Source organism: Apis florea, unplaced genomic scaffold (genome assembly GCF_048593485.1).
Source record: "Apis florea isolate Af1SG1 unplaced genomic scaffold, ASM4859348v1 contig_3367_pilon, whole genome shotgun sequence".
Taxonomy (NCBI): Eukaryota; Metazoa; Arthropoda; class Insecta; order Hymenoptera; family Apidae; genus Apis; species Apis florea.
In genome coordinates this window covers 3,514,974-3,542,552 of record NW_028256746.1, presented here as the reverse complement: position 1 = coordinate 3,542,552, position 27,579 = coordinate 3,514,974, and the positions used below count along the sequence as shown (strand labels likewise).

Sequence of the window (27,579 nt, the reverse complement as noted above, 5' to 3'; positions counted from 1 at the left end):
TCGGGGAACAATACGATCGATGAGAAGTCGCGTTGGACGGAAACATTGACGGCGTGCAATCGATACGGTTACACGATGCCACGATGGATTTAATTAATTTTAACAGCGAACCGAATCTTTAACGATTTAAATATAAAAAAAAAAAAGAAAAAAAAAACCCTCTCCCGATCGAACGAATCGTCGATGCATCCTGAAACGACGAATCCAACCCAGCGAGTTGACGAGGCGTCGATTCCTCGCCTCGCGACGACTAAATAACAGAATTATTAGGATCGCGAACGTGCCAACCGGTGTGAACGACAGCCGTAACGCGAGAGCCTTCTCGTTAAAGCCAGTTTCCCCCTCGCCTCGGATCCAACCTTGCTCCCAACAGTTGATTGAATTCGTTAATTTTGCGAGCCGACACCGGGCGCATGGAGCCCGCTCCGAATTTCCGCCCCGCCACGTATTTATCCTCGACCACGTAGCGCGAAACGAACGACGACACTCGTTCCTCATCCGGTCCCAACTTTGAAAACGAGGCTTAACGCGCGCCAGGGGATCGAACCCCTGCCAACGCGCACCCCGAAGGGGTTTTCCAACCCCTTTTCACGCGGCTGGATAGCGTGATGACCCCCTCCTTTCTCTCTCTTTCTCTCTCTCTCTCTATCTATCTATCTATCCATCCATCTCTTGTTCCAGAGTATATACTCCCGGCAAACTTCACCTGAATCATCCAATTCATTCGGTACTCTTGAAGGAGAGATTAACACCAGGCCAGCTCGCGGCGATCGCGACAAAGAAAGAGAAGCGGCCGGTCAAAGAGGAAGCCGACGGATCGCAATCGTTTAAAATTCGTTGTTACTTCTCATTCGGTTTCGAAAAAAGAAAAAGAGAGAGGAGAAAAAATCGAACGAAAAAGAATCGAAACGGAGAACGGAAGATGGAAGCGTCTCCATCTTCTTCTCGAAGAAATTTTCTTTATCGGGAATAACGGATTTCGTTCTGTTTCGTGGCAAGAAAAATGAATGTTTCGCGGCAGAGGATCAGAAGAGGTATTTCGATTGGAAAATGCTACGTGATCCGTTTGTTTAATTCTTATTCGCCTAGGTTCATTTGAAAAACAGGTTAATTTCGATTTGCTACAATAGGAATTATTCACGCGTATACAGAAGTGGATCGGTATTGTTCGAAAATTCGGAAAACGAGTACACGTACGAGTTCATTGTAAAAGTAGGTTGGTTCGAAGAATGAAAATCTCTCGCGATGATAAAAAAAAAAAAAGGAAAAAAAGAAGGTCGAGCATGGCATCATAGACGACGACGACGACGACGATGTCAAGGATATTTGAAAAATTAGAAATCTAGCGTAGTACGCGCGAATCTTTTCAACGATCGTTCTCTTTGTCGCGGAGAGTCAAAGTTTCGACCTCTAACCGAGTCGAGAGAGATCTACACTCTCGACATGATTTCATTACGTACTTGTGAATGTCGAAAGAACCAGCTACGACGCTTCATCGAGATCATCAAAAGTGGCCTCCACGATTTTTATTACTAATCTTTTACTCCTACTTTTTTCTTTTCGATCAAATTTCGTTTCATTCGCTCTGATATCCACTTAAAAAAAGGGGAGAAAAAATTCCATTTATGGAAAAATTGATACAAAATAATTAAATTATGTGAATGTCGAAAGACCCAACTACGACGCTCCATCGAGATCATCAAAAGTGGCCTCCACGATTTTTATTACTAATCTTTTACTCCTACTTTTTTCTTTTCGATCAAATTTCGTTTCATTCGCTCTGATATCCACTTAAAAAAAAGGGGAGAAAAAATTCCATTTATGGAAAAATTGATACAAAATAATTAAATTATGTGAATGTCGAAAGACTCAACTACGACGCTCCATCGAGATCATCAAAAGTGGCCTCCACGATTTTTATTACTAATCTTTTACTCCTACTTTTTTCTTTTCGATCAAATTTCACTCTGATTTCCTGACTTAAAAAAAGGGAGGGTGAAAAATTCCATTTATGGAAAAATCAATACGAAACAATTAAAGAAAAGAAAAAAATTGGCACGGTTCGCGCTATTATATTTAACGTATAAATATAAGGGAAAAGTTACTCAACAGGATTAGTCGTTGCAGATTAACGGAGACACGGGGAAGAAGGTGGAAAGATTTAATTTAATACGATCCTTCGGAACGAGCCACGTTCCTCCATCCTCGCCCAGATAGACTTATCCGTTCGCAACTTGTCGACTTTCCGAGTCATCGAGACGCGACACAGTCTTTTTCTATTGCGACCGACGTAATTTAACGGGCGCTTCTTGGCCCCCTTCGGATAAAAGAGGTAAATATCGCACGGCAACGATGCCCGTTAACCTCGCAGCCTGGTTTTATGACATTCGTTACGCTAATGGTCCTAGATAACGAAGAGCCAGTGGAAGTCTTTGCGCTTAAAACACGGTGGAATTCGTGCGCGATATTTGTGCTATTCTTCGTAAAGTTTCGATCTGTGATTCTCGAACTGAGGAGATCCGCGCGTTAGAAATCCAAATCGATGCAACGACGATCGATCGACGGTACTTTAATTGTTGATTTGAAAATTGTTCGATGAAAAGATGACAAAAATTTCTTAGAGTCTCGAGTATAAGGGACGAATATATTTATTAAATTACTCTAGTTTAAACTCGTTTCACTCGATTTTATATTCAGCTGTTCGATGCGCGAAAAACGAGATGGGATAGAAAGCAAGTATTTCGGTGTGAATATTTGAAAATCCTAAATTAGCCGGTAAGACTCTTTTCAAATTCATGAGCCACCCCTAATGTTCCACGTCGTTATTATTTAAGCGAGAAACGCGGCCAACGATCGGTTTTCCTTATCTTATGTTTCATTCATGACCATGAATGTAAATCCTTACTCCAGCTAGTCGACCGATATGATACTTTAACGTTACTTTTAACCCCTTAACATTCCTCCACCGTGAAGCCTGTGTATCACTCGTCCATCGTTACAATCCGATCGTAAACGCTCGGCCAAATTTTTAACTCTCTTCCAAAATCGCGGCGAAAAAATATTGTTGCTTTCTATCAACTCGTTCAACCCTTTCGCCACGGGCAACTATAATCGTTCTGCGCAAGATGCCTGCACAAGATCTCGATAATAAAAATCATTAAAAGAAAATCAGATGCCGAATAGACGATTTACTTTTTTTTTCAACAACAAAACATATATCTGGTCATTTTTCAAATTTTGTTCGCGAGATTTACAAACAGAGATTCGTTCGGAAAAGTTCTCCATGGAGATCCTTTCCTGTTTTAACCAGGTTGAGGCCAGAACAAAAAGTGTAGTATTCTGTTATTATATTCCGTATAATGTTATTCGATTCGAAAGCGTAATTAAAAGCGAGCGTGTTTAGGGGTTATAAATGCCCTGTTTTTTAGGGAACAAAGTTTTTTTTCACAAAGCAACTCGAACTTGTGCTGACGATCTTTCTCAAATGAGCACATTTTTGACGCGGCGGACAAGTGGCCCGTGGCGAAAAAAAATTTTCGCCACCCACACCACGCTACGTGACTTCCGTTCAAACACAACCACAACCACTCGCCGATTCCATATAACAACGAGGAATCTGTCACGCGTGACAAATCCTAAAAAAAAAAAGAAGAGAAAAGAAAGTAAAAAAAACACGCAACAACTCTTCGGCTCCGCTCAAATCCTCTGTCGCAAGCTGTCCCAACAATCTTCCCCTCCCCTTTTCACTGCTCGGCCGATCCTTTTCTCGCTGGGGCTGGAAACAACCCCTTCCCCTCCTCTCCGTTATACGGCTACGAACGAGTTTCGCGAGGAGAGGGGGAGAGACGCGCGTGCATGTGTCATTTGCAAGCTGCCGCCACGTGCCGCTTTCCACGGAAAAATAAACGAGACGAGTCCTCCCGGCGCCTTTGCTCGGGCCTTGGTTCGCGGGGAGGAGGGGGGCACGCGCGCGGAAAGCGAGATTTGCTCGCGACAACGTGTAAAACACGGCAACAGGGGAGAGGAAAAGCGCGAACCTCGGGATTAAGGAGGTTCTCTCGTGCTTGGGGCTTACGGTCGCCATAAATTAAAGGGAGGGGAGGGGGAAAAAAGGAAATGGGGGATGGATGGAGAGAGAGAGAGAGAGAGAGAGGAAAATTGGCGCTTGGATGGAGGATTTGCGGGGATCGCGATTTAATTGGAGAAAGGGAGGAACGTTTTAAACTCGATCTTTTTTCGCGCGAATTCGGGACCCTTTTTTTAACGTACGTTGTTCGAAGGGGGTGAAAGATGGGTCGCGTGTCTAAGGTGAATTTGGTCGGTAATCGTTTCAAAATTTGCCGCGAAGAGGATATCGATCGAGGATGGAGGTAAATCGAAGTTAAATGGGATATTCATCGACCAGATTGTATCTGTGTCGTTTATAACGGTGACGTTGTATCATTAACGATTTCTTTTTTCTTTTGCACACAATAGTTCCCGCGAAACGAATTTTTAACGCGGTTAACACACTTGACCCGAGCAGCAAGTTTCGAGCCGAATAATAATTATATCAGCATTATATTCATCGTTCTCAGCATTCATCGCCTCGGTTTTTTACCCCAATTAATTACCTCGTAAACAGTTAGGCGAATTACCCGCTTCGACTCGAAGGAATGTCACGGCCGCTTTGCATCCTGCTTTTGTCGACCCGTCCGACCAGTTCCGTCGTCCGAGAGTCGATTAAATTTACAAACGGACTCGGTTCGATTGTAAACCATGTCTTGTAACAATAAAAGAAAGACACGCACACCGTGGATGAAGATGGTACGGGTAACACGTGTCGACGTGCGCGAATTGGGATTAAGAACGAAGTAAGACAGGCTTACGTTGCTATGCCGGGAAATAAAAAAAGAGAGAGAGAGAGAGAAGAAGAACGTAAGAATCGAAATCTCGTGGACAAAAGCGGTCGTCGAGTCGTAAAGATTTACCGAAAGGATTTTACAATGTACGACACATCTAACTATGGAATTTCGTTACGAGCAACTTTTTCTGCTTTTTATAAACGAAAGACCTTTTTTTTTTTACCTTTGTTATTTATAACGTATTATTATTATTATTATTATTATCGTGTATCAGAGATATAACACTTCCTTGCATGAAAAGAAACGTCTAGAAAGGGTTCATATATCGTTAGAAGTATTTAACGTTAGTGTGAATTATAACGCAGAAAAAATTACGTTTTCGATCTCGAAAAATTCACTTCTCATCCCTCTCCGAGAACATCCTATCCCCGAAAACTTTCACGAATCACGAATTCCCCTTTTTAACGATCTATCTCGTTCCATTACATTCCTCCGAAGCGTATTACGATAATAAAACGCGAACACGTCGCCCCCGAATGCGTAACGTTCTCGAGAGAGGAGGAAGACGAAGAAGGAGGAAAGGAGGAAAAAATGAAGGTATTTAACAAAGTCGCGTATAATTACAAGCCTGGTAAACGTATACCGTGATCGAGATCGGTCGTTACAGGTGGAAGGTTACTGGCGAGGGCGAATTACCCGGTGGATAGGCGTTTCCCGAGAAACTGGCCGCAATAAATGCAGTGCGTTAATCTTTTGCTGGAAGAAAGGAGGGACGCAAGGAGGTCGAGTGCGCTCCTGAGAGGGAGGTGGTCGAGCTCTTTAGCATGGAGAGAGAGAGAGAGAGAGAGAGAGAGAATAAGAGGGGAAGATGGGTGTAACACGAGCCCGGTGTCATCGGGAAATTGCCTAGGGGATGACAAATTTTTCAGAAAAGAGGAGGGGAGGCATGGGCTCTCCCTTGCGGCCACAAATGAAATTTAAACGGATCAAAAGGTCTCGAGACAACGATGCGCAACTTTTGCAACTGTAAGTAACTCGGGCAAGTTCGAAGTGGAATCTATGACGAAAACACCCCGTCTCCTCCATTTTAAGAAAGTATATAATGCTTCGCTGCGAACTCGTATCCCTCCCAAAGATTTCCTATCCGTTATGAAAGCGCGAAAGAAACTCGAATAAATGTCTCCTCTTTCGTCCCACTTTCCTCCTCTTCTTTCTCTCCTCCATTTTTTCCTATTTCTACGGATAAATATCACGGATATATATATATATATGAATCTCGATCCACGAATCGTTGGCACGCATGTTTTCAGCGTGAACAATTCGATTCTTCGTTCTACTTTAACGAAGAAAATCGAAATTCGGAAAGGTAACATAATTCCATTTACCTCGCGAAGGGACAAGCTGCAAAGAACAAGGCTGCACGTTACATTTCACCGAGCAAACACGTGGCCAATCGTTGACTCGGTTTCCTCGATCGTTAACGCGGAGCAAAGGTGAATCGAGGAGACGATCACAGTGCGAGGGGTTAAACGCGTAGATGCAATTTCGTTTAAAAGAACAATGATTTCCTCGACATTATCGAGGAGGTCCCATCACCTCCCCCGTGTGATGATCGCGTCCTCGATCCTCGGGATGATAAATGCAGGTAAAACAACGAGCTCCAGCCGCGATTAGGCGGAAAGTTTTCCGCGAAAAATGCGGCGGATATAATCGAATGGCAAACTTTTTCCAAAATCCATGCATCCATGGCATAGTTTCCCTTCCCGGAGTACGATTTACAACATTTTTGCGGCCGAGAAGAGAAGAGAGGAGCGTGGAAAAGTACGAGAGAACTACGACGGGAAGAAGCTGTGTACACGAGGCGAGCGTTTCCGTTTCGCAAACCGTGGTTATAGAGGTATCCGGGGGGATTGGCGCGGCGTGGGATGAACGTGGGTGGGGGTGTAGGTGACGGATCTGATCGACGGAGACAAAGAAGCGAGATTTTATCCGTCCGTTAAATCGCATTATAAGATAATGACAATGAGATCGGCCTCGTTTCAAATCCGAAATTTTGCAAACTTGAAAGAGCATAGGCAAGATTTGCGCTTAACGTCGATCGAAAATCTTTAATCCCGATCCCCGTCTACATTGCGGACGCGTTAGCAGGATGGCAAGTTGGCGGAGCAAGTTAGTTACGTCGAAGCGGGCAAAGCGTGCTCGAGTATTTCACAATCGAACGAGCACGAGTGTATCGAGATCTCGGGGAGGGAAAAGAATGCTCATTAAATCCAATTACGAAGTTTCGTCGTTAGGGAGGTCGAAAGATGAGCACTGATAGGGAATAGCCGAGGGAAGATACAGAAGCCGACGGTCTCTACGAAGGATCCGTTGTGTTTCGTCTTAATCGCGGGAGGAAAATTAAGGAGTGGAAGGGATAGAGGAACGATAGACGAAGGAATTGGACCAAGTATCGACGATACTTGCATATAGTTTCGTATACCTTCGCGTCCGAGGGAGGATAATTTTCGAGACGACTCGAGAAGAAGTCGAGAAATCAAGACGAGGAGAAAGCGAGAGGAGAAAAACGGAACGAAGCAAGAGAAAATAAAGGGGGAAAAAAAAAAAAAAAAAAAAAGAAAAGAGAAATAAAAAAGGCACGTGGAGAGAAGGTTACCGGCGAGAAGGTCCCTTCTTCTTCTTGCCTCACCTCCTCCATTCAGACACGGGGAGAAGATGGTGAAGTTTGGAAAGCCCGAGGCAAGAGCTGGAAGAGCTGGTAGAAAAGGAGAATTCCTGTGGAAGGGGCACGCGAGAAGTTGGAGGGGGGAGGGGGGGAAGAGAGGTGGAGGCGGGGAGAGAAGGCCCCGGGAGGACGACGTAGCGGCGAAAGAAGAAAGAGACAAAGAGACAGACGCTGACAATGAGAAAACGAGCGAGGAACGGCGACTGGAGTGAAGAGAGCGAGAGATGGAAGAAGGACGCGTAAGGGGAAAGCGTAGGAAAGAGAGAGAGAGATAGGGATCGGAAGAGTGGGCGTAGAAGAATACCGGCGACGGCCATCGAAGAGAACACGAGAAGACCCAAACTCCGCGCTGCGCTGTTCGAACAATATTGGATAGAATTTTCGATATTTCGAAGAGAGCTAGAGAAACGGACGCGTTTCACGATTTTCGTTAACCAACTCAACGTGTTTTTCAATTTTTAAACAGATCGAACGATAATAACACGTGTCGATTTATAAAACAATTAAAAAAACTTTGAGTTTGATCGGGGAAAATTAAATAAAACGATGACGATTAACGAAAGTGACGTGGAAAACTTTCGAACGTCGAGGCGAAAGATACGATAACTAATGGAAATGGATTAGCGTGTTGCCTAATGGCGTGCGACTCGTTTCTCAACCTTTTCGGTACGGTATGCTCCGCAGACACGCCTTTCTCGTCTCTTCGTGCCGGCGTTTGCACGAAATTCCGTCACACGTTAAACGATTCACCTCTTGCATTATAGAGTCACAACGAGTAGAGCAGGAGGAGGAGTGGAGGGGGGAGGGAGGAGAGGAGGAGAGATCTCGTGATTCGCAGATTTTACGCGCATTATACCACCACGGATTGAATATATTTCTCGCTCATCGCTGGCACAAACCGATTCTCGTTCGAGTTAAAGAACCAGAATTCCAACCTCGAACGAGCGAGATTATTTTTTTTTTTTTTTTTTTTAAATCTCGCGCCTCGAGGAACGGTAATCGAATGGTTATAAACGTTTGATCGTTTCGTTTCGCGAGCATAAATCATCAAGTCGAGCATCAAGACCTTTAAGAAGTGTGCAGAAACGACGACGTGCCGTTGCATATTCGAGGAGCGGGCGGGTGAGTGAAATCTTGCCGAACCAGCCACGATTACGTGGTATTCGATGCACGATCGAGACCCGCCATTGTTTCGTCATTACGTTACGCCGCAGAACGGTCTAGATAAGCTTTAACCTCCTCCCCTTCCCCTGCCTCCCTCCCTCCCTCCCTTCGTACCTGATGATTCTACACCCGGTCAAGCCGGATTGTAATTCCAACCGTGCACGCGTTTTCCATGCTCGTAAGAGCATCGAAGAACGATTACAGACGTTTCGATCTTCGCCACGGATGCATTTCGAATTTCCCCTTTCTCGGTATATATTTTATACAGCCGTGAGAGATTCGTATTCCGTCGCGAATGCTGACGGAATTCGAAAAAGCGACGGATGGAAAGTAAATCGTTTCGATATCGACGATTGATTCGTAATTCGTGAAAATTAAAGAGACATAATCGAGAAAAAAAAAAAAAAAAAACAAAATTCGCTGCTCTTAAATCGTTAATTCGAAGAGGGATATTATATAAAGATCGTTTCTGTATAACATCGGATGCGTAAACGAAAAATAAAGCGAACGAAACAAGAGTCAATGGTACGTTGAACAGGTAGGGTGGTACAATAATGTTTTGGGAAAAAAGGGAAGAAACGAGGCGGCCGAAAAGGACGCGGATGAAAGAGAACGGAGATGTATAGATGGAAGATGAATTCCGATGGAAAGAAGAGGAGGGAGAGGAAGAAAAAGAAAGATACGAAAGAGGGATCGAGAAAAGAAGGCTGGACAGGGAGGGGTCCCGTATTGGTCCAACGTTGGGGAAGAGGAGGAGAAGGAGAGACGATGGAAACGAGAGTAACGAACAGGCGAACAGGTTGAGGTCAGGTCACGAGGTATCTTAGGTCTCTGGTCTTTCGGACGGTCTCCTTTGGAATTTGTCGAACACGCGAGGGATATTAAAACGAGTCGACGATTCCCTACGGAATTCTTCTAATTAAACTTGACCATTGTCGATCGATAAGAGGGACAAACAAAAAACGTCGCTGGGCAATGGTCGACATTGAGTGTTTTATCATCCATCTAGTCTAATCGACGAAACGTTATTTGAAAAAAAAAAAAAAAAAAAAAAATAGGAGAAATTGTGAGGAGAGAAAAGACACGCTGACGTAAAAGACGCGGAATTAAAGGAATTCGAACGGAGGGAAAAGAAAGGAGAAACAAAGGAGGGGGGAAAGGATTAGATTCGTCGTAATAAGGAACAACAAGAATGGAAGAAACGAGATCTATTGAAATTGAGGGAAAAGAGAGAGATAGATTTGTTACTGAGAGGATGAAAGGGAGAAAACGAGAAGGAAGAAGAGGGTATAGAGATGGATGCATTGGAAAGGATCGAGAGAAAGGGGACCGCAGGAGGAGAGGATCGTAGAGGTGAGGCCCCCCTCCCCTCCTCTCTAACCGAGATAACTGAGGACACTCCAAGAGGCTCCGTGGGACTCTGGTGTGCTGCGAGTTTGTTCCTTCTCTTCTCTCTCACGGATACGAAATCAAGAGAATCTAGGACTCGGCGTGTATACGCGGCATCTATATATATATATATATTTATATACGTGTATACATATAAGTGACTATGGTCGAGAGGCACGTCGTGCACGAAGCATGCTCCTCTCGTTCTTCCTCGTGCACCACGTTTTCTATAAGGGTGCCGTGCCCAGTTGCATCATTGTGTGATACAAGCTAGGCGGTACAGGTTGTTTCATCTGTACTTTAAACGAGACGCCTTGTTCTCTCTAACGATTTGTGTACCTTTCATCATTGCACGTTCTGTTTATGTTCTACACGCTTTCTATAATGGTTCATTGTTCGTGGAATGATATCCGAGGATGGATATTGCCTAAACCTGTGTAAGTGAAGGGGACAATAAAAGTTGATCTTTTTAACGATTGGATAAAATCGATTGGTTCTAAATCGAATATTAACTCAACTCGAATTTGCTTTCATACAAAACATTTGACCTGAAGACCGATCATTTGATCTCAAATCTTCTTTGACTTTTCTCTCTTATAATTCTTAATAAATCGTACGCGCGTCAAACAAGAAAGAAATACTCGTGTTTGCAAATATTCGAGAAATTCCGTTTCTCATACTCATTACGTAAGAGTCGTAGTGTTGGAGCGGATCCTCCCGTCAAACAAACGCTGTTCGACCTGCGAGAATGGTAACAGTTCCCCGCGAGCTCTAGAGAAACAATTTACGAGTGGAACCCTCTGAACAAATACATCGAGTAATCCAACGAGCCCTGCTGTTATTTCAGGTACGCTCCGACCCTGAATGACCCTGTCCATATTTTTTTCTCCGATCGATCGGATTAACGTGAGGCGTGTATTTGAAAAGGATTTTCGCGAGCAACGTTTCACAACAAATCTTTCTTTTGCTTTTTCTTATGTATCGTTGAAATTTTTTTTTTTTTAATCCCTTTATATTTTTTTCTTTTTTTTTAAATTTCGATTACAAAAAAAGTTCTTTTCTTCCTTCCTTTTTACGAGATATCCTCTTCCCAGTGACATTAAAGTAAAACCAAAAGGAAAGGACGGTTTTGGACGATAAAAGAGTTAGCATTATCAACGATAAAACGGTGGCCTGCTTTCGTTAACGACGCGCGCAACACCTTTTCGATGAAACTGCGAAACGAAAGAAAGTAAAAAGGACTACGAGGAGCCTATGCGCGGCCGACCTCGTTCCTCCGCTATCCTTCCTCATATTCTCCAGTGAAATTGCCCAGGGTAGCCGACGGAAGGCCCAACTATAGACTTTTTGAGGTTAACCGCATCGCAGTACGGCTTTTAATGGTCAAAGCCACGAAAGCTGCTCGTATTTTAAGCCCCCGCTCATCGTGATCCCAAGCGAAATTCTTTCACCGTCGATTAACTTCAAAACGAAATACCGGGCAACCGCTAACGAACCTGTGTAATTACGAATTTCTTTCAGACTCTGGAGGAAGAAGAAGAAGAGGAAAAGGAAGAGGAAGAGGAAGAGGAAGAAGAAGAAGAAGAAGAGAGGAAAAAAAGAAAAAAAGAACACATCGACCAGAGCGTTTCCAGAAATGATTACAGCGAATTCACCGCTCTCAAAAGGGTGGTCCAACGAACCAGGCTTCGTTTCGACGAGGCGACACCCCCCGCCGCGTATGTTTTTTACCCCGTGTATGTCCATTCGCGAGAAACATGGTAGGAAAAACGGTCGTAGTTCGAGTATTGATCAAAAGTCGACTGGTACTCGAGCGTTGTATCAACGGTAATTGAATTTCAACGTTGCACGCTGTCAATCAATTATATTTGAAAGGGGAAAAATCGAAGGTAGAAGGGGGAGGAACGAAAATAAAAAAAAGAGAGAGAGAGAGAGAGAGAGAGAGAGAGAAAGGAAAAAAGTGCCGAGACATTCGCTAAATATGTAATCCGACGAACGCGGTCGCGCAAACAGCGCATACTATTTGACGTCAATCATTTTGAAAGTAATTGCAGCGTTAACAAAAATATGAATTCTGCCATATTCGTTTCAACGTTGAATTTCGTTTCCTCCATTAAAAAACGGGAAAAAGGAGGAGGGAGGTGAAGAGGGAAAAACGATTGAATAAAAATTCAATCGGCTCTGAAGAGTAAAAAACGTTCCCTCACACGAAGGAATAATTGAATCGAACCGTACGTTAAACGAATATCATATATAAATAAATCAGGTAACCAAAATCGACTAACTAGGTTCACGAGCACACGAGCTTAATTCAAGATTCCTCCAAAGTCGCGGTGCACGCATTAAATTAACCGCATAATTCTCGCAAAGCTTATGAACGCTGAAAATGATCACCTTAAGTAATGATACGTGTTCATGCGCTATAAAATCGCGATACCTGTGCTAAACCGTGTGTGACTAAGCATATCTTACAGAATTCTCTCCTACTACAACGAGAATACACGATCATGGAATATTATTCGCAATAATAGGAAAATTTTTTAATTCGTTATTATTTCATTATTATTTATTTGAATGTTTAAATAAAATCAAAAAAAAAAAATAGATATAGAATAAAAAGAAATAAATATATTATTCAAGAAGGATCGATATAATTAACAGAATCAACGAATTCTTGTTCACGACTTTGAGACGAAGATCGAGCATATGCCATGGATACGTACAACGTATACCCACACACAATGAAATTGGAGCCAATAGTGTTTCGGTGGCGAATAAATGTCGAATTTTTTTTTTTTTTCCAGCCAGGAACAAAATCTGCAAGATCTCTGGATTGTCGACCGGTACACGACGGAGGGCGGATGAACGAAAACAAAGAGAATAGGGGGGGGGGGGGGGGTACAGACAAAACACTTAAAGAAGAACTATTCTCTACTTGAGCCTGTTTGTTTGTTACTCCACACGAACGAGAGAGCAGGCCAGGAAGTGAACGCAGCCTGTTACTAAGCGTACAATGAATTCCGACGCGACATTGTACGTTATCATAATGTTCACCCGACCTCAGAAGACAAAAAACCTATTCCTCCCCCCGGATCCGAGAATTCATTTCTTTCGCAATCTCTTAATGCCGCGTTTCGTTTCGTAAATATGAATGATTTGCATTTGAATAAAAAAAGAAATAAATATCAATGAGGCGCAAAGGAAAAAAAAAAAAAAAGATACAACGAAATTGTAGATATACGTATACGTGTGCGAAAGAAAAAAAAAATTCGTGGAATGTGACTCACCTAAACGGCGTTGTAACGTCGACGAAAAATTGACTTAACGACGATGAAGTCACAGTTTTAGACGATAGACAGGGGGTAGGGGGGGCAAAATCAGTCTCACACGCCCCCCCAATGTCGCTCTGGACCCCCCGTCCTCGATATTCTACTCCAACGTGCTCCGTTTAGAGCACACACTTTCTCGCCACGCACCACGAATCACTCACAATCGTCACCAATTTTCTATTCTCTTCTGTTTTTTTTTTTTTATTTTCTCTGGATTTTCCTCTTTGTTATATGACTTTCTTTTTTCACGTTACACTCCTTCTTTTTTTCTAGTTCTCTTCTTTTTTTTCAAAAAGATTTTATCACTTCTGATCTTCTATCGACGGTTTAATCGATAGACACTCGCGAGAGTCTGTTAATCGATTACACTGAGAGCAAGCACTGATCATCAGGGATCGAAGAAACGCATAATATAAAACAATAACATCGTTCGTGTTCCTCTCACAATCAGATATATTTCTTTTCCACTTTTTCTCGTAGATTGCCAGTTATCACTCGTTTCTTTATCCACTACCGAACGCGATAAACACAAATATATACGCAAATTCTTGACGTCGTGTATTTCTTTCCACACGTTTTATCTGTCCTATCTATTTCTATCTATCTATCTACCTATCTATCTATCCATCTACCTATCTTACTCCCTCTCTCTTGTGTATTCGGTATTCTCAGACGCGCAGAATCATCGTGCGCGCCTGTTCGATTCCTCCGTATGTACTTGCGTCTTCCACGGGTTTATGTACGCGGCCAGCGAAGTGGTTCTAACGTCGTCGTGACACCACCACTGATTCTTCTTTCGCCGTCACGAAGTGGAAAACAGGTCCGTCGATCCGAAAGGGAGAGATGTCTGCTCAGTTCCGGCACAAAGACTGCCTATCGTTGTACGTACCTAAAAACCATTTGCGATCGATCAGAGGCTTCCATGCGATATAACGAACGATCGACGACTCGTAAACTGAATCAAGAATGTGAGTGAGAAAGAAAGAAAGATTGCCTAACGTGCCACGAAAACTAACCGGAGAGCCAGTATGGCGCCGTCCTTCGTTTATCTCTTTCTCTAACCCCTTTCACTCTTTCACACATACACGCATACACTCTTTCCTCCTCTTTCATCGCTTTCCATCTCACTTTTTCACTACGTTCGTGCCACCCAATTCTCTCCCTCTCTTTCTCTCTCTTTTCCTACACTCTGCTCCTCTTCATTCGTCTCTTTTCGTTATCTCTCTCTCTCTTCCTCTCTGTTCGTTACATTCACATCTATGCATCTTGTAAGTCTCACTCTCACCAGCACCCTTTCTTCTTCCTCACTATTTCGAATTAACCACGCGCATACACGTTCGACACTTAACTGTCACGGCGTGCATGAGATCTTGTTGATTTAATCAAAATGAGATTTCATTGAAATTACGCCACGATGAATTCGAAATTTCACTGATATAACCAAGACATCTGAGAGCTTTCGAAAACTGTTAGTGAAATATTATTATTTCACTGATAAATCATTGATGTGACATTTCTTCTAACGCGTATCTCAAACAACGAAATAGGAAAAATTTTACATATATATTGAAATTAAAACGAATGATATATCACAAAGTAACACAAATCAAGTGTTGGAGCAGAGACAGAGATGGACAAACATAAAATGCAGTTTACACGACACGAGATACACTGAACATATTCTAATCGACGCGCGCTTACCACTTTTTCCTTTTCTCTTTTCTATCGTTTTGCATATTCGTCTCTTCGATCCAAAACACAATAAGAAAAACACTCGCGAGAAAAGTCACTAAAAGAGCCACAGCCCACGAACAACACCACCATCCATCGTGTTAGGGCGCCCCGTTTCGTCGCCACTGCCGGCATGCATACCCGGTGGTTCTTCACCGCCTCGGCGCTAAAATGGCGATCGAAGTGACAGCTCTCGCCTCCTCCTCGCCGGGTTCGGTCGAACAACCGCTCTTTCGATTCATACTAGTACGCACCGACTATATTCCATCTTTCTTTCTTTCTCATTCTCTCTTTCCTTCAATTCCCTCTCGCCTGTATCTCTCTACATTTACTCTTTACATCTTTCTAACCTTTCTTTTTATCAGACTCACGCACACTCACATACACACTCTTATAACACGCGGTACAACAGAATAAGGCTCTTTTAGTTCTTTGAAACAATAAAATCAACCACGAATCGAGCCGGTTTTGATGCGTACCACGCGGAACTGACGATTACACGTAAATGCACAGACACACCATGGAGATACTTCTTGATGGCGGCTCGAAATCTCAGTCCCGGACGACGCCTACACCACCACCACGTACTACCTTAATAGCTGTGCTTGCCCGGACTCACGGGACTCGACTGGGCTCCGCCAGGCCACGATATCTCCGCCGCACTTGCGCTAACCGGCTATTGCTCCTACCCTTCGCAAAGATATACTAACCGTTCCTCGTTCTTACGCTCACCCCCAGCGCAGTTCTATTACCCGTGCAGACTAACTAAACCCTGCAGAGCTCCCACGCCCGCGAAACAGCCAATGCTGGAGCTTGTCGACAGGCCCGTCTAATTTCATCCAAGGGCGCCAACCTAGCGAATATTCATTAACAAACTATGATTAAAATATCATTATAAAAAAAGGAATATTAAGTAATATTTGTAAACTAATCATTATTAAAAATACTAATAATAATATAATTAAAATTTTATTATGTAATAAAAATTGGAAAAATGTTTTTAATATTCTAAAACAAATATAATATATTTTTAATTTCATGGAATTAAAATAAATAAACATATATAAATGAGTAATGAGTAAAACTTTAAACATTTTTTATTATAAAAGATAATAAATTTTTTTACAAAAAAAAAAATATACCCGCAAAGTGAAGGGTCTAAATCTAGATTATACGGGTCTAACTTTCGCCCCGTTGAGTTGTGTTGTGACTAGGTAAACGAATGAAATACTCTAATGGTCTATGTTCGTCTGTTTTCACTTGTTACTTTGAACTTACAAAATAAACGACAGTTTATCATATTTACAAATTTGATCGTAATGATCGATAGATATGGAAAGAGATCAGTGTTGAATCATTTGACGAAGATATACGCCAATATGAATATCTTATACGAGATTGAACATTCAAATTTTTCTTTATTTCTTTAAAATTATCGGTTTCGTTATTCGTTTGGTTGATATCCATTTCGAAAACATCGATAATGTCACATAAAAAGCTTCACTTGAGCATTGATTTCTCATTGCGAAACATTGTTCGACGACTTTAACGATGCAATTAATTCTGGAAGCTTGATCACTAGAATGCCCTGTCAACAGACGAAATATATGCCTCGTCGAACCGGTACGGTGTCGTGCGAGTCTCTTAATTAATCATCACACGATAGAACTTAACGACTTAATCTTAAGGTAAGGTTATGTACGAACTGTTAAGCACATGAGTATCACGTCGCGTCGTTTACATTATGTGATGAAAGATTTATTAAGAATGAGAAAATGTTAAAATATTATATATAAAAACATTGCATAACAACATAAATAAAGAAAAATATTATCGAAATAATATTTGAAAAATATGTTAAATAGAGATGTCATAAGAATCGTGACATACCGTTTTTGTTATTTACGCGAATAGTCAACTTTAATTCGATTTCATGACCAACGACGGTTGGAGATCAAAGTTCTATTCAGTCGATTTCGGATTGTTCAATCGGCGGTGCAAAATATCAAGCCGTGGGAGCCGTAATTGAATCTGTAACAGCAACCGAATCAGCGCGACAGCCAATCATTGCATTATACGAGTCACTCACCGATCGACATTCGTTAGTCAATCGTTCGTATAATTGTTGGGTTACAGTTGCCCAGTTAAGCTACAGCTTTGTAGTTGAAGTATCAGATAAACGTACAGTGTTAATACGGCGAAATGACACGTTGAATGAAAGAAATACAATACATTGTTAATTAGAAGATGAAATTTAATAAAATGCATAAAAGAATTTTTATTTTTATTATATAAGTATACTTTGAACAATATGATAATACGTCATTGATATTTTTACTTATCATATTCCCATGAAAATTATGTTCTTCAAAAAATTGCGTTCAAGATATTAAAAAGCAATTTTTATATTTACAATTTTTAAATATTATTTCATTATCTCATCCTTGATAGTTTCTGGCAAATATAAAAAGCGAAAAGCGCATGATGACAAATAATGATACATCTGACGCGTAGACATGTGAAGATTACAGAGATTAGAGTCATCCCACAGGTTGGGAGCGGCGGGAATGTAAAGTTGTTGCTTTGTTACCTCGGTAAACAGTAGGAAAGCGGTGGAAATTAGTCGTTCGGCTAGAGCCAGTGCCAGGAGTGGCACCACGATAATTAGGTTTCACTTGGTTCGCTTTAATAATCCAGACAACATGCAAAGTGCATTGCTGGGATCCTTGCATCCATGAAAGCATAGCATAGCGAAGTGTCTGGTGTGCGTGACCAACGTTAACGTTACCGCGGCTTGGCCGCGGTGGGTGACAAATTTTGCAAGGACAGCCGGAATTATTAATGCCTTTTCCGCGGAGAGGCCGAGACGAGGCGCGAAATTAGCAAGCCCGAAAGCGGTACACGGTGCACTACAAGCGAATTCCAATCGAGATAATGAAAATTAACGACGTTAAAGTGACGTCACGCTCGTAATTAATTATCACGGCCCGTTTACTGATTGTCGATCGAGTTCTTCTGTTACATCAAAACCTTTTCATAAGGAAGGACCATATAATCGCGATATCAATCCTTCATTAATTCCTTTGCTGAAAAATGAATTCACATCGAAATTTTTCGTAACAATATTCGCGATTAATTCTTCAAGACGATTTTCTATGGCTATATATGCATGAATCACTAGTTCTATGAATTATACTTATATATCGTATCATCAACACTCTCACCGCAAACTTTCTTATGGCAAATGATCATACTTGTATTCGACAAGAAAAATAAGATAAATAATCTTAATTTCTAATAAATGTTATTTTTAAAACTATCACGAATAATTTTGATTAAAAAAATAATCGTTCTTTAAATTTTAAACGTTTATTTTATTGTTATTATTCATCTATAAAATTGAATCCTGTTTAACTACAATCTTTATAATCTTAATAAAAATAAGATTTTTATATATATATCAAACTTTATTTGATTAAAGTAAGCTGTATGTATAATATAATGAACCTTTTTATTTTATTTATCATTTATTTCATTGAATTTTTTTTGTTTTCATACAAATTATTTTCCATGCTTAAATTTTATTCTTCGATAACATGAAATTATATATATTTTTTGTAATTCATGCGCATTATAAATCAGTTTATATTAGAATATTTATATAATTTGGTCGATTTTGCACATATATTTACGCGTAGAAAATATTTCATGCAAAGATTTTATTTTTGAGTGATATTTATTTTGAATCTGTAATTAAAATTTCAAATTATTTCTATTTCAAAATTTTTTAATTTTTATTTTGAAATAATATATATTTGTAAAATTATAAGATTAAATACGATGCATATGTTGAATCATTAAAGAGCAAGCGAGAAATATTATTAGATACAATCTAAAGTAAGAAAATCTAGATATATGTAGTAAGTTGCAAATAATTTTTATTTGCATATGATAAAAACATATTTGTAACTGTTACCTATTTAAAAAGAATGCGATTGAAATTGCATTATTAATTAGAATTATTGATTGAATATTATATAAAAATAATTATAATTCGTCAAAAACGAATATATAATAAAATTTTTAATTCATTTAATGAAGATAAATATAGTTGAAACTTATATATTATACATCTGGTATTCAGAAATACTGACTATAGGGAAACACGTGCGACACACGTGTACGAAATGGCTATCGTAAAAGAAAAAAAATTGATTTAAAAAAGATGTTTCAATCTGAAGAATTTTAAGGTAAATTCCCTCTCATGTTTTTTAAATAAGTAAAACATTAATTTAAAAATTATTTAACATAATTCTTTACTATCAATAATATTATTTGATTAGTTGATCAAATATTGATTTTTATCTATTTATGTATTCTATTTTGTATTTTATATTGTTGAATGAAAAAGATAAGTAGAATAAGTAGAATAAAATTATGAAATAAAAAAAAATGATATAATAGAAGTAAAATAAATACAAATAAATTTATTTAAACATTAAAAACTCGTTTAAATTTATAAAATATAGGTGTTGTCATAAATACATCCATTATTAAATATTGTGAATTTTTGGGATCAGGTATAACATTTAAAACAGTCGTTTCTTTGTATAACCATGATGCTTCTACACTTCCATTTCCTACTTTAATACGTTTTTGTATTAAATTAGCAGTATGTATAATTTCTTCTTGTATTTTTAATCGTAATAAATCAATGCCTTTTAATTTGATAGCAGAAACAGTAAACGCATCTTCTGGTAAAACATCTTCTATCTCATTTTTTTCAACCGTATCACATTTATTAGCAACATTAATTATTATTTTATTTTCATCTATTATAGACTGTATTGTTTTTTGAACATGCTGGATTTGAGCTTTGACATCAGGATGACTTATATCAAACACATGAATTAAAATATCCTGTAAAAAATTAGAATTATTTTATACACTTTTAAATTAAAATGTAATTATTAAAAATAAAATTGTACATACTGCACTTATAGCATCTTCTAAAGTTACTAGAAATGGCTCTAATAGAGTTTCCGGTACATCCTGAATAAAGCCAATAGTATCAATATATAATACTTTCAAGCTATTTGGAAGTAATCCTTGATGTACTGTTGTATCTAAAGTGGCAAATAGTTTGTTCTCTGGTTGTAATGAAGCATCTTCTGTTAATGCTTTTATCAAAGATGTTTTACCAGCATTTGTATATCCAACAATAGCAATAGTTGGAAAACCATAACTAGATCTATGACGTTTTATCATTTGTCTATGTTCTTTCAATTTCTTTAGTGCATTTCTTAATTTTTTTTCTCTGATTTGAAGTAAATTTTTTGTTTTTTCATCAAATTTTACTTGACCAATAAGATAATTAGTTAAATCAATCATTTTCTTTCTTACATATGGAATTTCAGCTATAGCTACTTGCAATTTCGCTTCTGGACTTTTTGCATGTTCTCGAAAAATATGAATAACTATACTATAGCGATCATAAATTGGTAAATGAAAAATGTTTTGTAATTCAGCAATTTGTACAAATTTCAATAAATTTGTACTAATGAATATAGCTGTAACATTTGGACAATTTGTAATATCTTTTTTCAAAGTTTCAAGAGTTCCTGAACCAACTAATTTATGTTTTTGTAAAGAAAGTAATGGAACTATCTTTTTACCAACAACACTCCAATTTGGTAGAGTATTAATAAGTGTTATTGCCTCTGCTAATTGCAATTGAGGTGTAGTATTTCTTTTTTTTTTAACACCCCATTTTATATATGGTTGTATAACAAATACTCTATTTTCACCAATAATTGATCCTAAACAATCTTTAGCCAATTTTGAATAAGTATTTTTTTCTTCTTCAGTTTCATCATATTCTTCAAATATAACTCTATCAAATTTGTATCTATATTGATAAGTAATATAATTCAATAATTCTTTTTTCTTATTTCTTACATATTGTAATTTATTTAAAACTATAAGTCTTTTCAAGTATTGCATTATTTAATAATTATGTAGCATCTAATTCTTTATATATATAGATATATATATATTTAAATATAACATATAAAAAGAATGTTATTTTATAACCTAAAATTTAGCAGTATATGTGATAAAGTGACTAATATAATTTAAAAAAAAAAATTCGATATTATATATATATATTATATATATTTACATAAATACTTTTAATTTTTAGATATTTAAATATAAAGTGTATAAATTTATAAATATACTTCACGTTATATCAATTGCAAAATAAGATATTTAACCTTACTTAACAATTTCTTTCACTCAAAATGTTCGAGAATTAATATCAAAGATTATTTTAAATTATTATTATTTCATAATAATTAATAATCATCATCAAAATAATTACAAATTTTAATATTTGTATGTAAATTTATTCTTAATAAAAAAGTATTAGGCATTTTTTAATTAAACTTAATATATTGTATATTTTTTATAATAAATAATATAATACACAATAATATTTTTATACATTACATATTTATATATAATGTCTCGTTATATCTTGTGTTGTTATATTTTAAAAAATTCAGTAGTATTTCACATTAATGTATATTCGTATACTCGAGTTAAACTTGAGAATCGACATTCAAACAGATGTTTTTGCCACGTGACTAAAGATCTTATCACGAAACTGACAATGTGTCAATTTTTCTAAAATTAGAAATTATAAATTTTAAAAATTAATTAAAATTAATTAAAATTTTTAAAAATGGAACCAGGAATATTAACAAGAGTTCTATCCGATTTTTTAACAACTATTGATGGAGAATTAAGTTTAAATAAAGGAGAATATTTTTTGGTAATTTTTTTATAAACATTTATTTATAATCTATTAATAAATAAATAAATAATTAAATTATTTTTTCCGTGAAATTGAATAGATATACAGTATTATAGACAGACACTGGTGTTATGGAGAATCTCGAGGCAGAACTGGAAAATTTCCTTCGAATCATTTACATAAAGTAGAAATTCCACCTTTACATGACTCAGAAACTTTATTTATATCAATTACTGCTTTTCCAGGACAACAGGATGGAGATTTATGTTTTTCTCAAGGTAATTTATATATATATATATATATATATATATATATATATATATATATATATATATTATATATTTGATATATTTACTTTAAAATAAAGTTACTTTTATTTATTTTTGATTATATTTATATGAGAATAGGAGAAATGATCATAGGATTACAAAATGTTGGATCTGGATGGTATTTAGGCCAAATAGATACTAAAAAGGGTATTTTTCCTTTAACACATGTATGGCAACTTGATACTAAACTATTGAAGGTATATCTATTATATAAGAACACAAATAAGAAATAAAATAAAAATAAATAAATAAAATCTATAATTAAACTATTACTTTTAGAAAACTTTAGAGAAAAAGATTATAAGGAAAAAGGCTAGAATAAAAACTAGTTTAAAAGCTCAATTAGAAGGAGAACTTGATTTAATAGAAGGTAAAATAGTCACTGTTACAGAAATTCTTGAAGATGGTTGGTGTTATGGAACAACAGAAGATGGTAAAACAGGAATGTTTCCAGAAGATTTTATATCATATATAAATAACAACATAGATCAATTAGATACAGCTTCTGCAGCAGATAACTCTTCATCCATAAATTATAATGAAAGAATATATAGAAACATTGAAATGCCTTCTACAAGTATATCTGTTGAAGAACCTGCACCAAATTATTATGATTTATTTCCTGAATTCAAATCAATTTCTTCAAACGTAACAAAAAGTTTAAAAAATACAAGTAATTTAAATACAGTAGATGTAAAACCATATGCTATAACTTTATATCCATTTAATTCTCAATTTCCAAATGAACTTAGTTTTGAAGCGGAAGAAGTAGTGCACCTCATTAAACATATAGATTCGGAATGGATAGAAGGTACAAAAGATAATCAAAATGGCATTTTTCCTATATCTTATGTTAACATTATAGTAGACTGTAATGAAACAAATAATGAACAAAATTTGTGTAATCAAGAAACAAATATAGTACAGTATAATGAATTAATGCCAGGAACTGAAGCAAGAGTAGAGTATACTTTTAAAGCTCAAATGGATGGAGATTTAACTATTTTTGAAGGTGATACTGTTAAAGTAATCAATATGGCAAATTCAGATTGGGTTAATGTTGAAGATCATTTTGGTAAAATTGGTTTATGTCCAAGAAGTTATTTAAGTCCATTGTCTACAGAATCATCAGATGTTAATACAGATATTTTTGAAGATTTCGTAATAATACGACATGAAGAAGGAATTTCTAAAAAAACAGATAAACAAAGATCAAAAAGACTTTCAGAACCGCATAGACCAGCACCACCTGTACCTGCACCGGGTAGAACTCCTTTACAAAAAAATACGATTGAAAACATTGACATTTCAAATGATATTAATCAGCAAATTAGTATTGCTGGTAATGATAATTTAGAAATTAAACAAAAGAAGGCAGATCAAAGACAAAATGTTATATCAGAATTAGTTCTTACTGAAAAAGAATATGTACGTGACTTAAAGCTAACATATGAGACATTTAACTTACATAATCCAAATCAACTTGAATCTTTGGGAATAGACGTGATTACCTTATTTGGAAATCTTTATGATGTTATTCAAGTTGCAGAAGAATTGTTAGATATGATATTAAAAGCAATGAAAGGATGTGATGAAGAATTGCAAACTATTGGCCCTTGTTTTATAGAAATGAATGAGAAACTAAAAGGTGTTTATGTTAAATATTGTGGAAATCATGAAGCTGCTCTAGGTTTATTAAAAAAAGTTATTATATTTTATTTATATTCTTTTATATATTTTTTATATATATATATATATATTTTTTTTATGTATCATTTTATAATTTCAGTATGAAAATAATGAAGAAATAATGAAAATATTCAATAAAGGTATTGAAACATTACGATATCAAATAGCTTGTTTTGATATGAGTTCTATTCTTATAAAACCAGTACAAAGAATATTAAAGTATCCTCTTATTTTATATGAATTAGTAAAGGTTAGTTGATGATAATATTTATATATGTATATTATCATTAATGTATTATAAACTTCTTTAAAATTAAATACTTATTTTTTTTTAGTGTACTGAGGATAACCACCCTGATAAATATACAGTTGAGGAAGCATGGAAAACTATGACTGCTGTTGCTAGTCATATTAATGAGTATAAACGTCGAAAAGATTTAGTATCAAAATATTTAGATAATGACAACACATTAATAAGAAAAATGGCTAAACTTAACATGCATTCTGTAGCAAAAATGTCTACTAGATTGAGTACACGATTATCTGCAAGTTTAGGATTAACAAATGTTGCTATTGATCCAGAATTTGAAGAATTAGAGAGACAATTTAGATCTGTTGAAAAATGTACTCTGCAATTATCTAAAGATGTTGAAAATTGTCTTATATATTTAAGTGATGAAGCTATTTCAGGAGACATGATATCAGATTTTATAATTCAGTATTATCAAGGAACAGTAAATATCGAAGCAAAGAAACTTAGAGATATAAGATCTATAATTTGGTCACAATTTATTCAAGATTTAAAAATATGTTTAAAAAATAGAGTTAGTGAACCAGTAAATTGTTTAGCAACTTTATTAGAAGGACCTGCTGTTTTAATAACAAAGACACATGATAAATTATTGGATTATGATGCTGCTATCTCTAAGAGTGAAAAATATAAAGAATCAAAAATTGTAAATTATTATATTTAATTACTTTTCTAAATATTATAATTAAAATATTTTATTTTTTATAGGCACAAGATGAATTATCAACAGCAAAAAGTAACTATGAAGCTTTAACACATCAATTAAGAGAAGAATTACCAATTGTAATTGATGCAGCAACAAATATATTAATAAATTGTATTAGTGCTTTTGCACATGCTAGAAAACTTTTGTGTGGAAAAATTACCAAAAGATATTTAAATCTCTGCGAGGTATTTGAAACAAAATGATGAAAAAATATAAATATAATAAATAATTATATAAAGAAATATATAAAAACTATATAGAAATTATTTATATTATTATTTATTTATTTTTATAGACTTCAACTCAATTAACATCTCAGGATATTTTGGAATCATTTCTAGTTAATCATAATTTATTATGGAATCAAATAACTCGTTTTGCATTTGCTGGATCAAATCCACGTGTAGAAGAAGCACAATCCACTTGGTGTCCACAAAGTGAAAGACAAAGAATTTCATTAAAAAATAAATATTTTAATGATAAGTTATATGTTGTTACAGAAAATGTACCAAGCACTTCATCTTTGGATATGGGTGCAGCACGTGGCACATTAGTTGCAGTTATTAAGAAACAAGATCCTATGGGTGATAATTCTAGATGGTTTGTAGATAATGGAGTTGCTCAAGGATTTTTACCTGCTAAAAGTTTGCAACTTCAAAATATATCACAAGTTAAACAAGTTAATGAAGTTATAGCTTCAAATAAATGTAGTAATACATCTATGCCTGATTTAATTTGTATGGACTCTCCTGAAAAAGAACTCAAATCTACATTCCAATCACATTTGCAAGAATTGCTAGATCTTAATATTAATAAAGAAGTGAATAAAGATATTCATTATTATGGTAATATTGAACAAATTCCTAAAGTCCAACAATATCAAAATTTAAGTTACGAGGTAATATTAATTAATATTATATAATAAAAATTCCTTTTTAAAATAAATAATAATATTTTTCAGTTCTACTATGCAGAATATGATTTTTGTACAAAGATGCCTGGAACATTGTCTGTCATTAAAGGACAAGCATTGAGACTTGTTAGACCTCATGATGAAAAAGGAAATGATGAATGGTGGCTTATGGAGGATCGTTACGGTAATAAAGGTTACGTACCTAAAAATTATTTACGAGAACCGCCTACAGAGTAATAGTAATAAATAACTAATAGTAATAATTATAAACTCACAAATTATTATTATTTTATATATTTAATTATATATAAAAATTATATATAAATATTATAATTATAGATATATATACATATATATATAATATTAAATATAATTATATATAATTTATATATATATTAAATTGTTCATATTAATATTTTTAAAATACACATAGCTTTTTATTGTTAAAGTTTTAATTAATTTATTAAATAAGAATTATTCAAAAAATTAGATATTATTTTAACTTGTTATTAATATGTCTCAACTATATCTTCAAAAATCATGAAAAAATATTATAATATTGTATATCTATAGTACTTATACTTTCATGCTTTACGCTTAAATGTACTTTTTCAGTATTTATTTGTATATATAAATATATATATATATATATATATATATATATATATAAACTATAATTAAAAAATGTGTATTACAATTTCATTTATACAATGATATTATATTACTTCTGTGATACCATAAAAAATCTGTGTCACGTTAAATATTTTTAAAATATTTTATTATTTAGATATATATATCTATATATAGTAAACTGTATATATATTTGTATACTATATATGTTTGAAAAAAATACATTATACACATTTTTTAATTGATTTTATATAACTTCTATATAATATAATTTATATATGATAATTTTAATGATATTTTTGTATTTTATATCAAAGAAGATACACTGTTATATATCTAATACTAATAATACATGTTATCTTTATCGTTCTATATCTTTATCAAGTTATAAAAATATAAAACTAAAAATAAAATTATTATTAATTATTAATATTTATATTTTTTTACAATTTATATTCTAAATAATTTTATTATTTAGAATATTTTTATATAAAGAAAGAATTCAAAAATAAAATATAAAATTAGATAGATAAATAATTATCGATAAATTAAAGATATAAAAAGAATCGAAAAAGCAGAATATAAATTTTTTTATATATAAAAATAAACGATATATTTTTTTTTTATTTTTTTTAACATGTGATAATTGTGTAGTAAAATTTATATAATGCTAATGTTCTGTATAAATCAGTGATAGTTTTAATAAAAAAAAAAAAATCTAATCATGAGATGACTCATGATAATTTTTATAATCAAGGACAATGGGTTAACTAGGTAGAAGGAAATGGATAACAATTTAAAAATAAAAGTGAATTTTAATTATTAGTGATGATTCCTTTGAATATTTTTCTTGATTATAAATTGAAACATCCGTTTGATCGATTAATTTTCAATTTTGATTAATTTCCAACAAACTTCAAATCTATATATTTGATATGAATGAAAAAAATATAGAATTCATACAAAAAATATAGGGATCTTATTAAATTATATTCAAATATAA

The 27,579-nt window shown here is 35.5% G+C and overlaps 3 protein-coding genes across 11 annotated transcripts in view; 1 reads left to right on the top strand and 2 right to left on the bottom strand.

The window, feature by feature from the left end:
- PlexA (plexin A) overlaps positions 1-16,035 on the bottom strand; it is a 267,624-nt gene extending 251,589 nt beyond the window's left edge. For 2 of the 7 annotated variants that reach the window (XM_031917682.2, XM_086911848.1), the window contains exons 1-2: positions 15,153-15,841; positions 13,410-14,340 (exon numbers count right to left, since the gene is read on the bottom strand). The gene's annotated coding sequence lies outside the window, so the exon portion shown is untranslated. Of the gene's footprint in view, positions 1-13,409; positions 15,128-15,152 lie in introns of those variants that run through there. The other 5 variants (XM_086911844.1, XM_086911845.1, XM_086911846.1 and 2 more) reach the window with 5 other exon arrangements.
- A 217-nt stretch (positions 16,036-16,252) lies between these two features.
- On the top strand, positions 16,253-27,006 carry LOC100865625 (rho guanine nucleotide exchange factor 37). 3 transcript variants are annotated; one of them, XM_086911849.1, is made up of 9 exons: positions 16,253-16,870; positions 22,245-22,277; positions 22,407-22,525; positions 22,608-24,032; positions 24,118-24,267; positions 24,353-24,973; positions 25,036-25,218; positions 25,329-25,931; positions 25,995-27,006. In XM_086911849.1, exons 3-9 carry the CDS (start codon positions 22,412-22,414, stop codon positions 26,181-26,183), a joined length of 3,285 nt encoding a protein of 1,094 aa, XP_086767975.1. In that variant the 5' UTR covers positions 16,253-16,870; positions 22,245-22,277; positions 22,407-22,411; the 3' UTR covers positions 26,184-27,006. The 3 variants fall into 3 exon arrangements, with proteins under 3 accessions (XP_086767975.1, XP_003695560.3, XP_086767976.1); XM_003695512.4 differs by lacking the exon at positions 16,253-16,870 and adding an exon at positions 21,796-22,017 and having other exon boundaries at positions 22,100-22,277; XM_086911850.1 differs by lacking the exon at positions 16,253-16,870 and adding an exon at positions 22,114-22,183.
- Positions 19,650-21,594, bottom strand: LOC100867290 (putative GTP-binding protein 6). The gene is made up of 2 exons (XM_012489235.3): positions 20,175-21,594; positions 19,650-20,102 (listed from the first exon to the last, which is right to left on the bottom strand). Exons 1-2 carry the CDS (start codon positions 21,183-21,185, stop codon positions 19,674-19,676), a joined length of 1,440 nt encoding a protein of 479 aa, XP_012344689.2. The 5' UTR covers positions 21,186-21,594; the 3' UTR covers positions 19,650-19,673.
- Positions 27,007-27,579: the final 573 nt, after the last annotated feature.